A 13,806-nucleotide genomic window follows, 5' to 3' on the forward strand; every position below is an offset into this window, starting at 1 on the left:
GTTTCATGCTATAAAAACACTGACATTAATCCGGCCGTACTCAGGGTATCGGTGCAAGAAATAGATAGCACATTTCGGAAAACATGGATTTCATTTTATTTAGTCTCAGACCAAAGGCGCATTAGACAGAAGACTTGTGAAATGGAAAAGCTGGAGCGCTCACCTTTTCTTTATTGGTCCATGAAATGTAAAATTTATGAAGCTGTGTGGTGTTCGGGGACAATAGGCTCTTTGGGGTGGGTGGTATCTACAGAGCAATGTTCGAGGGGGTACTAGTTCACATTAAGGAGATTCAGCTAAAGTACAGGGGTATAAGTATGTAAATAAGGAACGGTCTTTCTAGTGTTAGCTATTGGAGATACAGATATGGCTACCCTTAAAGGAGTCGTCCAGGTTTTTTTTTATTTTTTATCTCCTGGTTCTCCTCTTATCTCTCAGACCGCACTTTCAGTGTATCATTTGCGGGCTCTGTTTCCTCCCCTCTTTCCCTTGCTGTTGGGGTTCCTCAGGGCTCAGTCCTCGGCCCCCTGCTCTTTTCTCTCTACACAGCCCCCATTGGACAAACCATCGCCAGATTTGGCTTCAGGTACCATCTTTATGCTGATGACACCCAATTATACACATCTTCCCGTGACATCACCCCTGCACTCATACAGAACACCAGTGACTGTCTCTCTGCTGTCTCTAATATCATGTCCTCGCTCTATCTGAAACTAAATCTCTCTAAGACTGAACTACTACTGTTTCCACCATCTAACAGATCTGTCCCTGATATATCCATTGCAGTCTCAGGCCTTACTATAACTCCTAGGCAGTATGCCCGCTGCCTTGGGGTCATATTTGACGCAGACCTTTCCTTCACCCCTCATATTGAATCACTCGCACGTTCATGTCACCTCCACCTCAAAAACATCTCCAGAATACGCCCTTTCCTTACCAGAGATACACTAAAGACACTTATTGTCTCTCTGATTCATTCTCGCCTTGACTACTGTAACTCCTTACTAATCGGTCTTCCCCTCACTAAACTCTCCCCTCTACAATCTATTCTGAATGCAGCGGCCAGGCTCATCTATCAGGCTAGACGCTACAGCGATGCCTCTGGTCTGTGCCAGTCACTACACTGGCTGCCTATTCATTATAGAATAAAATATAAAGTTATTACTCTCATCCACAAGGCTCTCCATAATGCTGCACCTCCCTACACTTCTTCCCTCATCTCTGTCTACCGCCCAACCCGTGCTCTCCTCTCACTCAATGACCTAACACTTACATCCTCTATTATCAGAACCTCCCACGCTCGTATACAAGACTTCTCCCGAGCTGCACCACTTCTCTGGAATGCTCTACCCCGGACAATAAGATTAACTCCCAACTTCTACAGTTTCAAACGCAAACTAAAGACGCATCTTTTCAGACAAGCCTATCACAATTCCTAATGCACAAAATTGTCTGAACACTGTATAAGCAATGCCGCCCCTGCTACCTCTTGTGTCACCCCCTCTACCTCATAGATTGTAAGCTCTTTTGAGCAGGGCCCTCAGTCCCATTGTGTGAAATGACGTTCTTTGTTATGTATGTCTGTATCTGAACCCTATAAATTGTACAGTGCTGCGGAATATGTTGGCGCTATATAAATAAAATGTATTATTATTATTATTATATTATTGATGGTTTATCTTTCAGATAGGCATAAATAAGTGATCGGTAGGGGGTTGAAAGCTTTGGGTACGGCCGATCCCCATACTAAACAATACATAGAGCCAGAAATAGATGGCCAGGTGCCGATAGTGCCGAACAGCATCTACTGAAGTCAATTGGAACTCATTAAACCTACCCAAAATCAATTGTATACACTTGTCACAAATTAGGTAAGGAGAATTCAGCACACTGCTGGGTTGTGCCCGTTACGTTTCAGCACCAATAACCGTGCAATGTCATAAGGGCGGGCCTTACAGCCCCCTCTGCCTAACAGTACAAGGGTGTGTATGAGTACTCTCAGGGGGGCGTTCCTTACGGCCCAGTGATAACGCTAAGCTGTAAGGCCCTCCCTTCTGACAGTGGAGTAATATTGGTGCCGAAACTAATGGCACTGATATTTCTTGGGCACAAACCAGCAAGGCTGACAATGCACTGAATTTGGTGTCAGCTTTATTGTAGTATATAATACTGCTGTACACTGAGGATATGAAATGTCCCCTTTAAAAGAAGTCTGTCACTAGGGTGAAGCATATTAACCCAGCAACACAGTTACACCTGAATGTAATGCTGTTTTCCCCATGAAAATTAATGCTTTTATTCAAACTCATTTATTTCACAGGATGCACATGAGCAGTCTGGAGCACTGAGGGCGACTCTGTTGCTCTATAATGCTATACCTTGCACTGCTGTAATACACCTGTGTGAACAAGAGAACACAGAGCCAGGCGGAGAATTTATCTCAACTCAAAGAAAGGAGGGCATTCCTGGTCAGTGTGGGGTATAGCTAGGTCATAGTTAAAATAAAATAAAATGGTCATCTGACAATTTTCGCTATGGAGCTTATGAGTACTTGTTAAAGCCCTGCAACAGCCCCTGACTGATAGATTTCTCCCTAGTACTGTGCAGAGGAATGGTCAGATCGCTCAGTGCAAAGTTTAAAGTTGTGCAGGGCTTCTAAAACATGGCTGCTTTCTTCTTCTCAGGAACTGACATCATGTGCATTGGTCACATGGTCATGCTGCAGCTCAGTCTTATTCATTTTAATGAGACAGAGATATGGAATTGCCACGTGACCAATGAACATCCTGTCATATCATGAGTAGAGGAAATCAGCCATGTTTTCAAATCTTACCAAACTCCTTTAACTGACAAGTTCTCAAAAATTGGTGGTGAAACAAGCAAAATCTGAATGTCTGTCACTAGTTTATGCTGCCCTTAACAGGACGGCATAATGGATCTGACATGTTCCCTTTAAGTGCATTTTGGTCCATGACTGCCAAAGTCTAAGCTCAGAAATAGGATTGACATTAGGAACATTACAGAGTGGCAGAGATAATCCCAGACAACCAGGGTAAGAGAGTCTTTGAGGAGCAGGTGCTGATCTTCAATATCCTTCTCCGGCCTTTTGTCCCAGACATAGAAAGTAAATTGACTCTCTATCCATTTACGGGTTCCCCGCACAGACTACAGCCTACCAATGCCTCGTTGTCTCTTACGTTAGAAGTCTGGGGAAACAGACAGGTCAACCTTTCCAGCCATCAGCCCCACGTCTAGCGGAGATGGGAACATGCACTTTGTAGTCTGTCTCGTGGATTACACGTTCAGTTCAGTACAGGAGCATGTGTGATACAGACTCCTCCATACTGGATATTAATATGATGTATAATGAGAATGTAATCCTTACAGTGACCATGAACTTGTTTCAAGCCTCCCAGCCCTGGCTAAGGTAAGCGTGGGAATGAAAACAATGTTCTGAACCGGTCTGAAAAAGTCTTTATGGCTAAATCAAGAATGCCGGCCCAGAGCACTCACAAAGTCTTTCATGTTGCATTTTAGCTTAGAAAGCATTTGCAAAATGCACTGAAATGCGGTGAGGCCTGCCAGATTTTTTGAAGTAAAGAGGGAAATAAATCACCTTAGGTTTGGCCCGCTATGAGAACGTCTCAGTTACAAAACATTTCCTGTATCTGTTGTGTTGCTAGGTCGAGTTTCAGCTGGTATTCTTCTTTATAAGGTTGTCTTATTACTGTGCCGTTTGGGCACTGTTGGCACTGCCAAACTGGTTCTGGAAAAACGTCTTCAAGACCCTTCCTTCTTCTATTCAGGTCCTTACAGAGACGGCTCTGTGTGGAGATTCTAGTGCCGTCAGGGAGCCTGGCTCTCGTAGAAGGCCCCATGCCTTTCATCATGTAGACCATGGCGCCAAAAATGTGCCCCTCAGCAGCTTGCTGGAAGAAGCCAACATCCTAAATATCATACAACCTTACTGCGCGGAGCATAAAAACAATGACCGATATACAGTTTCATTCAGCACAGTACTGTCTATTCATACGTCTGGCTACATTTTCTTGGCGGGGTCAATAAAACGCAAGCACTCAGCTAAGCATGACATCTTTTACAGCGCGGGGCATGCTCCATATTTCCCCTTTTAAGATAAATAAGATAAAAAGCTTCTTGGAGAGTGCTTCTTGAAATCCGTACTCGAAGGAACGTAGAATAGGTTTGCTAGAGGCAAAACTTGTATGAAATGGCGAGACTAAAGCTCTAAAGCCGAGTCCTAAACTAATTAATATTGGTTTACAAATGGCAGGCATTAAGAGACAGCGAAAATAAATGGAGGGAACGATTTATGATGAGATATGGGATCGTACGGCGCAAGAGCAATTACGACGATATTGTAAATATTTCGGAATGGAACGGCGTCGTTAAATCCTTGAAAAAATTCTGCAATAAACATAATCTCTCTCGCGGAGAATAATGCAGAATGTTTCTAAGACGCCTGGATCAGATACTCCAGTTTCTAAATATTTATGCTGTATGTCGATGCACCTTTCTTGTAAATCACATTTCCGCTTATGTACGGAGGAGGAATTTCTCTTGTAAATAACAGCAAGCAAAGGAACAAAAACACTAAGTAAATCCATAAACTAACACTTCGAGCATGCCCATTCCATCATCCCAAAGTGGAGGTGACTGGTAATGTAAAACATGTCCCTGTCATTTGCATGAATGTTGGATGGCGTGCTCAACAGGATTCTGGGACGCCACTTTTGTTCCATTGTTAGTTCTTTGTTAAATTAAAGGAATAATTGCATTAAAAAAACAAATTTTGACCTGTCAGGCCTCGTGCACACTGGTGAATAGGGGCCAAAAACTCTGCTCAATTCCCTGGCCAGAGTCAGTGATCAATTATGCTAGGAGTCCTTGGCTCTTTTGCCCCATACTATACAGTACATGATGGTAAAGCCGCATGAATGACTATGATGCAAGGTGTCCTGATCTCCAGACCACATTCAGTCCAGAAAAAGCAGGCCTTATACGATTTGGACTCTCCGCACTGTATGTGCTTGTAGGCTCACAGGGTCTTTGTGCCGAGAATCACACCAATTGCTGAAACAAAGGGGCGAAACTTAGTGCCCTCTTGCCTGTAAAGCGTTACACACGCGATAGTTGTGTTCTGTGAAAAACCGATGTGTCAGCAATTTTTGGGACTTGTTCATATGAAGTGAAAAATGCCATTGTGACAGCTGTTTTAAAACCCAGCTTGCGCATTCATGTCTCCATTTTTGCATTTGTCAAAATGGAAACGAGATAAAGCTTTTATGCTTTTTGGTACAGCAAATGGCAGGGGTCTTGGCACCCAGATCTCCCCTAAAAAAAAACTTCTAGCAGAGTTTTTTGAACATGGGGTTACTCTGTCGGTATAGTGAGTAACAGTGGAGATTTAGAGAAAAGTGCCAATGGCATATCGGCACTAAAACACGAAGGCCTCAATGCGGATAAAAGAACAGACTCTTTCATTGCTATGGGCCCACATACATGGTCGTAGAATTTGCGGACTGCAAATTATGAAGCATGTTCTATGCTTGGCCACATTTGCAAATCCGTGATTGTGGATGACATACGGACATGTTTTTTGTGGACAGTAAATACCACTACAGTCCTGTGCATGTAGCCGAAGTTCTCAAAAAGGTATACACTTTATACTACAAATATGCAGAACAATAGACTTCACTTTTTTCTTTTACTAAGAAAAGTGATGAAAAATAAAGAGGAATTGAAATATATATTTTACCTGGTACCAATCAGGAAATACAATGTCTACAAGAGCCAAGGATCAGGCAGTTGGATATCAACATGCTCAATTGTTTTGCTCATGGGGTAGATAAGCCACCCCTAGAGGTGTTTGACAGTGGCTTACGCTAGGTTCACAAAAAAAAAAAAAAATTCTGCACTGGCTTTATACATTAGGATTGTACGCGGACCCAAAAGATGGAAACCTGAATGCAGGTTTCCATCTTTTGGGTCCGCGTACAATCCTAATGTATAAAGCCAGTGCAGAATTTTTTTTTTTTTTTTGTTAAATTGGTGGAATTGTTGTCTCGGATAAACGTGTTTGGCAGTGGTTGTATATCTATGTTAGATACATCTGGTTAGGGTTAAACATCATCTCACGTCAGGTATGTCTGCTTCTATATATGTTAAAAAAAACGTACCTCCTTTGTTTCCTGCTTGAATACTAAGACACCCCTGAAGGTCGGAAAAGCTTGTCAAAATGCATGGAGATTTTGGATGTGGCACAGTCTCTAATGACAGAAACACCTGAGCCGTCTGGAATGTGATCCTGTTAAAAATAGAAATTGACCTCCACATTCCTTCTTGGGGCAAATGGGTTTTTGAACCCTCGTGGGCCATTGTGCCCGGATCCTTCTTATGAGTGAAGGTAGGCTTCACAGTTTCATCCGTTTGTGGCATTTCATCTGTCGTTGCTAGACTCTCTAGAGAATGGTCAAGCCCACTTTTTATTATCTTTTCTAAGAAAACATTTAGCTGATCCAACTTGACAAAGCTGAAGTTGACTTTCAATGGTCGTGATATATCAACGTTGATGTCAACTGTGAAGACAAAAACAAGGAAACAAAATACTTAATTTTAGACTACAGGATTTAGGATTCATAACTCATACAAAAAGCCGACTTTAAAGGGTTATGACGATCAGGACAAATTGCTGCCAACTTGTTATAAGCCCTAAACCCTAGGGCAGGAATTATGGGAACAGCAGAGTAGCACCAGTCGACTGTTACTGTATCTACCATAGGGGTGAAAGAGCATATTAGAGCAAGTTACACTGTTTCCATACATTCAGGAGTTACAGAAACGCTACCCTGTTTCTTAAGATCCCAATTATCACTATGGGGGCTAAAGAGAACCTGTCAGGGTGATTTGGAACACTAAACCACATTCAAGACCTTATGGACTGGGGGTTTAATGACCCAAATCGCCCTGTTGTATCGTCATATGTGGCTGAGCCCCGAGGTGTCTCATCGGAGTCATCTCTTGGTAAGTATAAAGGTTGTTTTTTCTTTTTAAATGTGGGCACGGATTTGGGACACCAAACGCCCGGTCTATAAGGACCTGTGGGTGGCTTAGTGTCTCAAATCAACCTATCAGTATAGATCACCAGACGCATTGGGCTGTTTTGGTAACTCCTTTCCTAGTAGACTGGAGAAGGGGCGCTATATTCCTATGTCGGCTATCTTTGACTGAGATGGGAATACCCCTCTAAGGATTAGGACACATTTACAGGTTTTGTTTATGCTGTTTTTGAATCCAAAAATATGACTATAAAAAAAAATAAAAAATAGATCATCTGTCCTTTACACCTTCTCTCCTGTTCTGATCCACTCCTGGTTTCTGAACATGTGAACTTATGTCCATTATTTAACCCACACCACTCATGGTAAGGATTTAATATAATATTTTCACATGAAATGAACCACCAAAAAAATTCAGCTTCTAAAACATCCTAAGATTGTCAGTCTGCCTCGCCAGCACCATGTAAAAGAGTGAGAGAAGGAAAGCAGATGGGTTTAGAGCACGACATATGAAACAAATGTTAGCACAGAACGTTCCCTGGAGTAGTAGTCACTTACAGTTGCAAAACTAACTTTTCCAGACTTAGTGATTACTCAAAAATTACATGTCACCTTTCACACTTGGCACAGACCCATCAATCAGTACGGGGTCTATATACCAGATGGGATTAAGAAAAATCTAGGATAGGCTGGGGAGCAGATGAAGAAAACGTACAGAACACATTAAAATTAGCGAAGAAGTAACTAAAGTACACGCTTTACTTTGCTAAATCAAAAATGCATTGTGAATGGTAAAGTATTTAAAAAGACACTGGTATTATAGGGCCATTCCCATCTCAGACTTATGCCATCAATGTCTGATAGATGTATATCTCTTATATGACACCCATAACCATCTCAAGAATGACGGGACCCAGATACCTGTCTCATGGCTGATGTCAATGGAGGTGGGTTTGGCATCTATAGGACATTTATGGCATATTATTTGGATATGTCATATATATTCAAGATGAAAAAAAATCACAGCTAAGGGCTCGGATCTAGAGATAAGATCTATCAGCTCTTGGGAAATGTCTATGTCCCAACATAATGTTGGATCTTGGGAAATGTATGACAAAAAACTGAGAACTATATATTAGAATCACTATTGTCCATAGAGTTTATAGATCTATGGTGTCATTGTTTATCCCTACCTGGATAGATAAGCCTTACATTATTAGGACACATGCATTAATGTTGGTGAACCTGACAATTTTCGTAAGACTAACCAACCCTCCAATGTGTATGAGACACTCCAGATTCTCCCCTGACAACAGATGTAGGATGGGGCTGTTGGATTTCAACATGCCTGATCCGTTTGTTCTTAGGGGAAAATAAGCTACCACCAGAGATGTCCGATAGTGTTTTTCTCTTCTCTCCTTGCTCAGGAAACAACTTGGCCAAACCATGTCAGTATGTGTAAGGTTGTAGGGTGGGAGGGATAGCTGCATCATTCAGCCGACTATAGTCTATGGAAAGCCTTAATGGTTTGTTCCGATTTCGGCAATCTGCTGTTGAGATGGGAATAACTTCTTAGACCAAACTTAAGAGAATAGCCAAGCAGTGCTGCTCAAGGCTGTTCCCATTATGAATGGGAGCTATGGAAGCAGAGTAGCAGAAACTGCATTGCTAGATGTGCTAGATTGTTCTGTATATCTCATTCTTCTGTATGGGATTTACAGGATCATAGAGCAGCACTGCTTGGTTTTTCCAAAAACTTCCAACCTAGGAGACGGGCTATGAAAGCAGACATTTTCTGAGATGGGGAGAAGCCTTGAAGTTTCTCAGAAGTGTAAGAGCCAATTCCAAAGGTCCTTTCTGCAAAAGGAAAAAATACATAAATAAACTTATTGGAGAGGTGCCGTCTTGGAACCTCCCAAGAATGAAAAATGTCTTCATATTGTTCAAAATAAGACATAAAAATCCTCTTACATGGCAGAACCATATCTATCACAGCTCTGAGCTCCGGCAGACCACGAGTCCAACTTTCTGCCAATAGGTGCCATGAATTACTTGTGTCCAGTGCAGTGAAATAGAATCTTTCAACAGCAAAAATCAACTTTTTGACCCTCGATTAAGAGTCTGAGTTGGCTACTTTGGAAGACATAATTGTTAGCCATGGTATAAGACTTTACAATCTCCAAGAAGCCCACTGGAGAACTTAGAGCTCCAGATAACAATTTGTTCCTTAGACGTTCGCTAAGATGGCTGTGTGTCCCCATGGGCGTAGAGCAGTGTCCAGAGAATGAGCAGATGAGTTGCAGACCTCCTATCAGGATGTCATGGAAAGGGCTTACACCCAAACACTGGACAGCTATTTGGACAGATTGCTCAATAATGTCCAGTTGACAATCTTGTCTTGCTTTCCAACGCTTTTGGAAATTGCAGCACATTTTAAGTAGGTTGTGTTTTATTATCTCTTGATGTGACTACACGAAGAATAAAAAAGTAGGCTTTTGTTAATCTTAAACCTTACTGCAGTTCAAAGGTCAGAAGATCCTGAATCCGCAAGACTATGCAAAAACTAAACACGTCGAGAAATAAGATTTGTATTTATGTTTATTTTGTCTCAGGTTCAGTTTTTTGCCTTCATTTTGATCTCCTCATTCTGTAGCCATAGGCATAGCCAGGAGGGACCAGAAGGTACAGATACAGGTACATATACAGTCCTATGAAAAAGTTTGGGCACCCCTATTAATCTTAATCATTTTTAGTTCTAAATATTTTGGTGTTTGCAGCAGCCATTTCAGTTTGATATACCTAATAACTAATGGACACAGTAATATTTCAGGATTGAAATGAGGTTTATTGTACTAACAGAAAATGTGCAATATGCATTAAACCAAAATTTGACCAGTGCAAAAGTATGGGCACCTCAACAGAAAAGTGACATTAATATTTAGTACATCCTCCTTTTGCAAAGATAACAGCCTCTAGTCGCTTCCTGTAGCTTTTAATCAGTTCCTGGATCCTGGATGAAGGTATTTTGGACCATTCCTCTTTACAAAACAATTCAAGTTCAGTTAAGTTTAATGGTCGCCGAGCATGGACAGCCCGCTCTCAAATGATCTGAAAACAAAGATTGTTCAACATAGTTGTTCAGGGGAAGGAGACAAAAAGTTGTCTCAGAGATTTAACCTGTCAGTTTCCACTGTGAAGAACATAGAAAGGAAATGGAAGACCACAGGGACAGTTCTTGTTAAGCCCAGAAGTGGCAGGCCAAGAAAAATATCAGAAAGGCAGAGTAGAAGAATGGTGAGAACAGCCAAGGACAATCCACAGACCACCTCCAAAGAGCTGCAGCATCATCTTGCTGCAGATGGTGTCACTGTGCATCGGTCAACAATACAACGCACTTTGCACAAGGAGAAGCTGTATGGGAGAGTAATGAGAAAGAAGCCGTTTCTGCAAGCACGCCTGATGAAACAAAGATTGAGTTGTTTCGTCATACAAAAGGCGTTATGCATGGCGTCCAAAAAAAACAGCATTCCAAGAAAAACACTTGCTACCCACTGTAAAATTTGGTGGAGGTTCCATCATGCTTTGGGGTTGTGTGGCCAATGCCGGCACCGGGAATCTTGTTAAAGTTGAGGGTCACATGGATTCCACTCAGTATCAGCAGATTCTTGAGAATAATGTTCAAGAATCAGTGAGGAAGTTGAAGTTACGCCGGGGATGGATATTTCAGCAAGACAATGATCCAAAACACTGCTCCAAATCGACTCAGGCATTCATGCAGAGGAACAATTACAATGTTCTGGAATGGCCATCCCAGTCCCCAGACCTGAATATCATTGAACATCTGTGGGATGATTTGAAGCGGGCTGTTCATGCTCGGCGACCATCTAACTTAACTGAACTTGAATTGTTTTGTAAAGAGGAATGGTCCAAAATCCCTTCATCCAGGATCCAGGAACTGATTAAAAGCTACAGGAAGTGACTAGAGGCAAAAGGAGGATCTACTAAATATTAATGTCACTTTTCTGTTGAGGTGCCCATACTTTTGCACCATTCAAATTTTAGTTTAATGCATATTGCACATTTTCTGTTAGTACAATAAACCTCATTTCAATCCTGAAATATTACTGTGTCCATCAGTTATTAGATATATCAAACTGAAATGGCTGTTGCAAACACCAAAATATTTAGAAATAAAAATGATTAAGATTAATAGGGGGGCCCAAACTTTTTCATAGGACTGTATAACTACATGTTGCTCTTCAAAAGAGGCACCAAAAAAATTCATTTTGTGTTGGTGCTATCTTCCCTCTTGTCAGCAGGGTGCGTCCTCCCACAGTCTGATGCTGCCAGTACTGATAAGACAGTACCATACTATGTACATTGACACCATACTGGCAAAGGGAATAGTGCCACTTAGTTGCCAATGTATGTAAACATTTCCAGGAGGAGTAACAGAGGGACAACATAATATGTTTCACTATTACGATGTAATATGGAATATAAGTATTCACTAAAACAGACATATTACGACAGCGGTCAGGTCCTCTTTTAGTTTCAAGAAGTGAAAAAAAAAGTATTTACATTTTTGCCAATTTGTGCTGTTGTAGCTGTTCTAGAACTACAAGTTCCAGCATGTTCTCCTATCATGTCGAGCTACTGTATTGTGTATCATGTACACACAGCTGGCTCCTCAGACGGTCGTGTTAGTCACCGAAATGTTTGTAATGCCCTAATGAAAAACTATCAAGACACTGAAATGTTTTTTAGCAAATGACCCTCCGGTAATTAGAAAAGTCTGCGCTCCGGCCAGCTCCACTTCTCACGTGTCAGGACTCATTAAATCAGACGGGAAAAAAATTTCTTATTTCAAAGTTAACAAATGCCATGCTTAACATAACCGCTAAACTGGAATGAAGTGGGCACATTCTTGGGTTTCCACATGAAGTCATGCTAAGAAGCCGACAGCTTAACTTGTAAGGAGCATTAATTACTGCCCGAACATTCTGGAGACTTGTAGGGGATGAGAAGGAGAAGGGTGCGGGGACACTTAGCTCACTTGTAGGTTACACTTAGCTCATATATAGAAGATATAAATATATATACACAGATGGAGCAGAGTAAGCTGGAACTTAGGCAGCAGCATTTTTTATTGCAGAGGACAATTTTTTTTTAATTTTTTTTTTCAATGACTTTTCATTGGTTGTCGTCTTCTGTGATAAGACATCATGCTGCAGCAGTTTCATCAGTTGCAGAAGCTCAGGCTAACTCTGCAACATCTGTGTGTGTGTGTATATATATATATATATATATATATATATATATATATATATACACACATATATTACCTCACAAATATAGTAAAATTCCCTTAATCTAACAATACATGTGCCAGTGTAGGAAATATATACAATAAATATGTGTGTGTAAGGCTTTATAATATCTAGTAGCTATGACTATGAGAGAGGCGGTGTAAGGCTTTTGGGTTTGTACAACCTTGGGGTCTGCCCATACTGAAATTGCAAATCCTACAGCAAAATAGACAAGTTTCTCTATGTAGATTGTGTCATTGATTTCACTTTGTGCATTACAAATGGTGTAAAAAAACAAATGTCTGTAGGTATGACACTTTTACTAGGTAACCTGAAAATTTACATTTGCAATATATATCAGTATACGCCTGAAGAAATGCCTTCGGCTAGTAAAGGTCTCATACCTATAACGCCTATACTAAAGTATTAAATATTGCATGATTTAGTACGGTATTTTCCTACTGACATGGTACAATGCCATCTTTCCCTATACTTTATCACGAATGGTGAAATATGCAAAAAAAAATTTGCATTGGTATGGATTAAACATCCAAACCGATTTCCATATGGATTCTGGACTGTGATGCTATAACTCACAGAAGAGTATCCATTATGTGAATACATACCCCAGGAGGTGCTCCAAAATGATAAAAAAGAAGTGCAAAACTATCAGACTTTATGGATTATCAAATGTTGAATTAAAGGAATTTCTACTTTTCTATATTACACAGAGATAGAGAGAAAGAACAGATAGATAGATAGATAGATAGATAGATAGATAGATAGATAGATAGATAAATAGATAGATAATAGATAGATACAGATAGATGGGATAGATATATAGATGATAGATAGATAGATAGATAGATAGATAGATAGAAAGGAGATAGATAGATAGATAGATAGATAGATAGAGATAGATGGGATAGATATATAGATGGTAGATAGATAGATAGAATTTAAAAAAACAAACAAACCCTTTTTACTATTATTAAATGTTGCATTGCCTTTTACATATTAGGAATTAGTTCTCTCAGCCTTCTGAATGACATAAAAAATAAACTAAAAAAAGCAGAACCCTGGTAATATTTTCTCACGACTCGTTTTTCAGTTGTTTTATTAGCAAGAAAATAATTTGTGTATTAAACAAACAAGTAATTCACAGAAAAAAAAATATATTAGGTTAAAAACATCTTTAAAAAAATACTCTCTCTATATATGTCTTTAACTATATAAAACAATAGAATTATAAATATATACATACACATAGATAGATAGATAGATAGATAGATAGATAGACAGACAGATATGGATCGATATATATATATATATATATATATATATATATGAGATAGATACGATAGATACGATAGATAGATAGATAGATAGATAGATAGATAGATAGGAGATAGATAGATAGA

The 13,806-nt window shown here is 40.1% G+C and overlaps 1 protein-coding gene across 1 annotated transcript in view; it reads right to left on the reverse strand.

Moving 5' to 3' along the window:
- Nucleotides 1–13,806, reverse strand: part of VPS13B (vacuolar protein sorting 13 homolog B) — a 705,368-nt gene that overhangs the window by 149,647 nt on the left and 541,915 nt on the right. Inside the window, exon 36 of the mRNA XM_075270303.1 lies at nt 6,198–6,596. Coding sequence (XP_075126404.1) covers nt 6,198–6,596 — 399 coding nt within the window. The remainder of the gene's footprint in view (nt 1–6,197; nt 6,597–13,806) is intronic.

Source organism: Leptodactylus fuscus, chromosome 4, assembly GCF_031893055.1.
Source record: "Leptodactylus fuscus isolate aLepFus1 chromosome 4, aLepFus1.hap2, whole genome shotgun sequence".
Classification (NCBI taxonomy): domain Eukaryota; kingdom Metazoa; phylum Chordata; class Amphibia; order Anura; family Leptodactylidae; genus Leptodactylus; species Leptodactylus fuscus.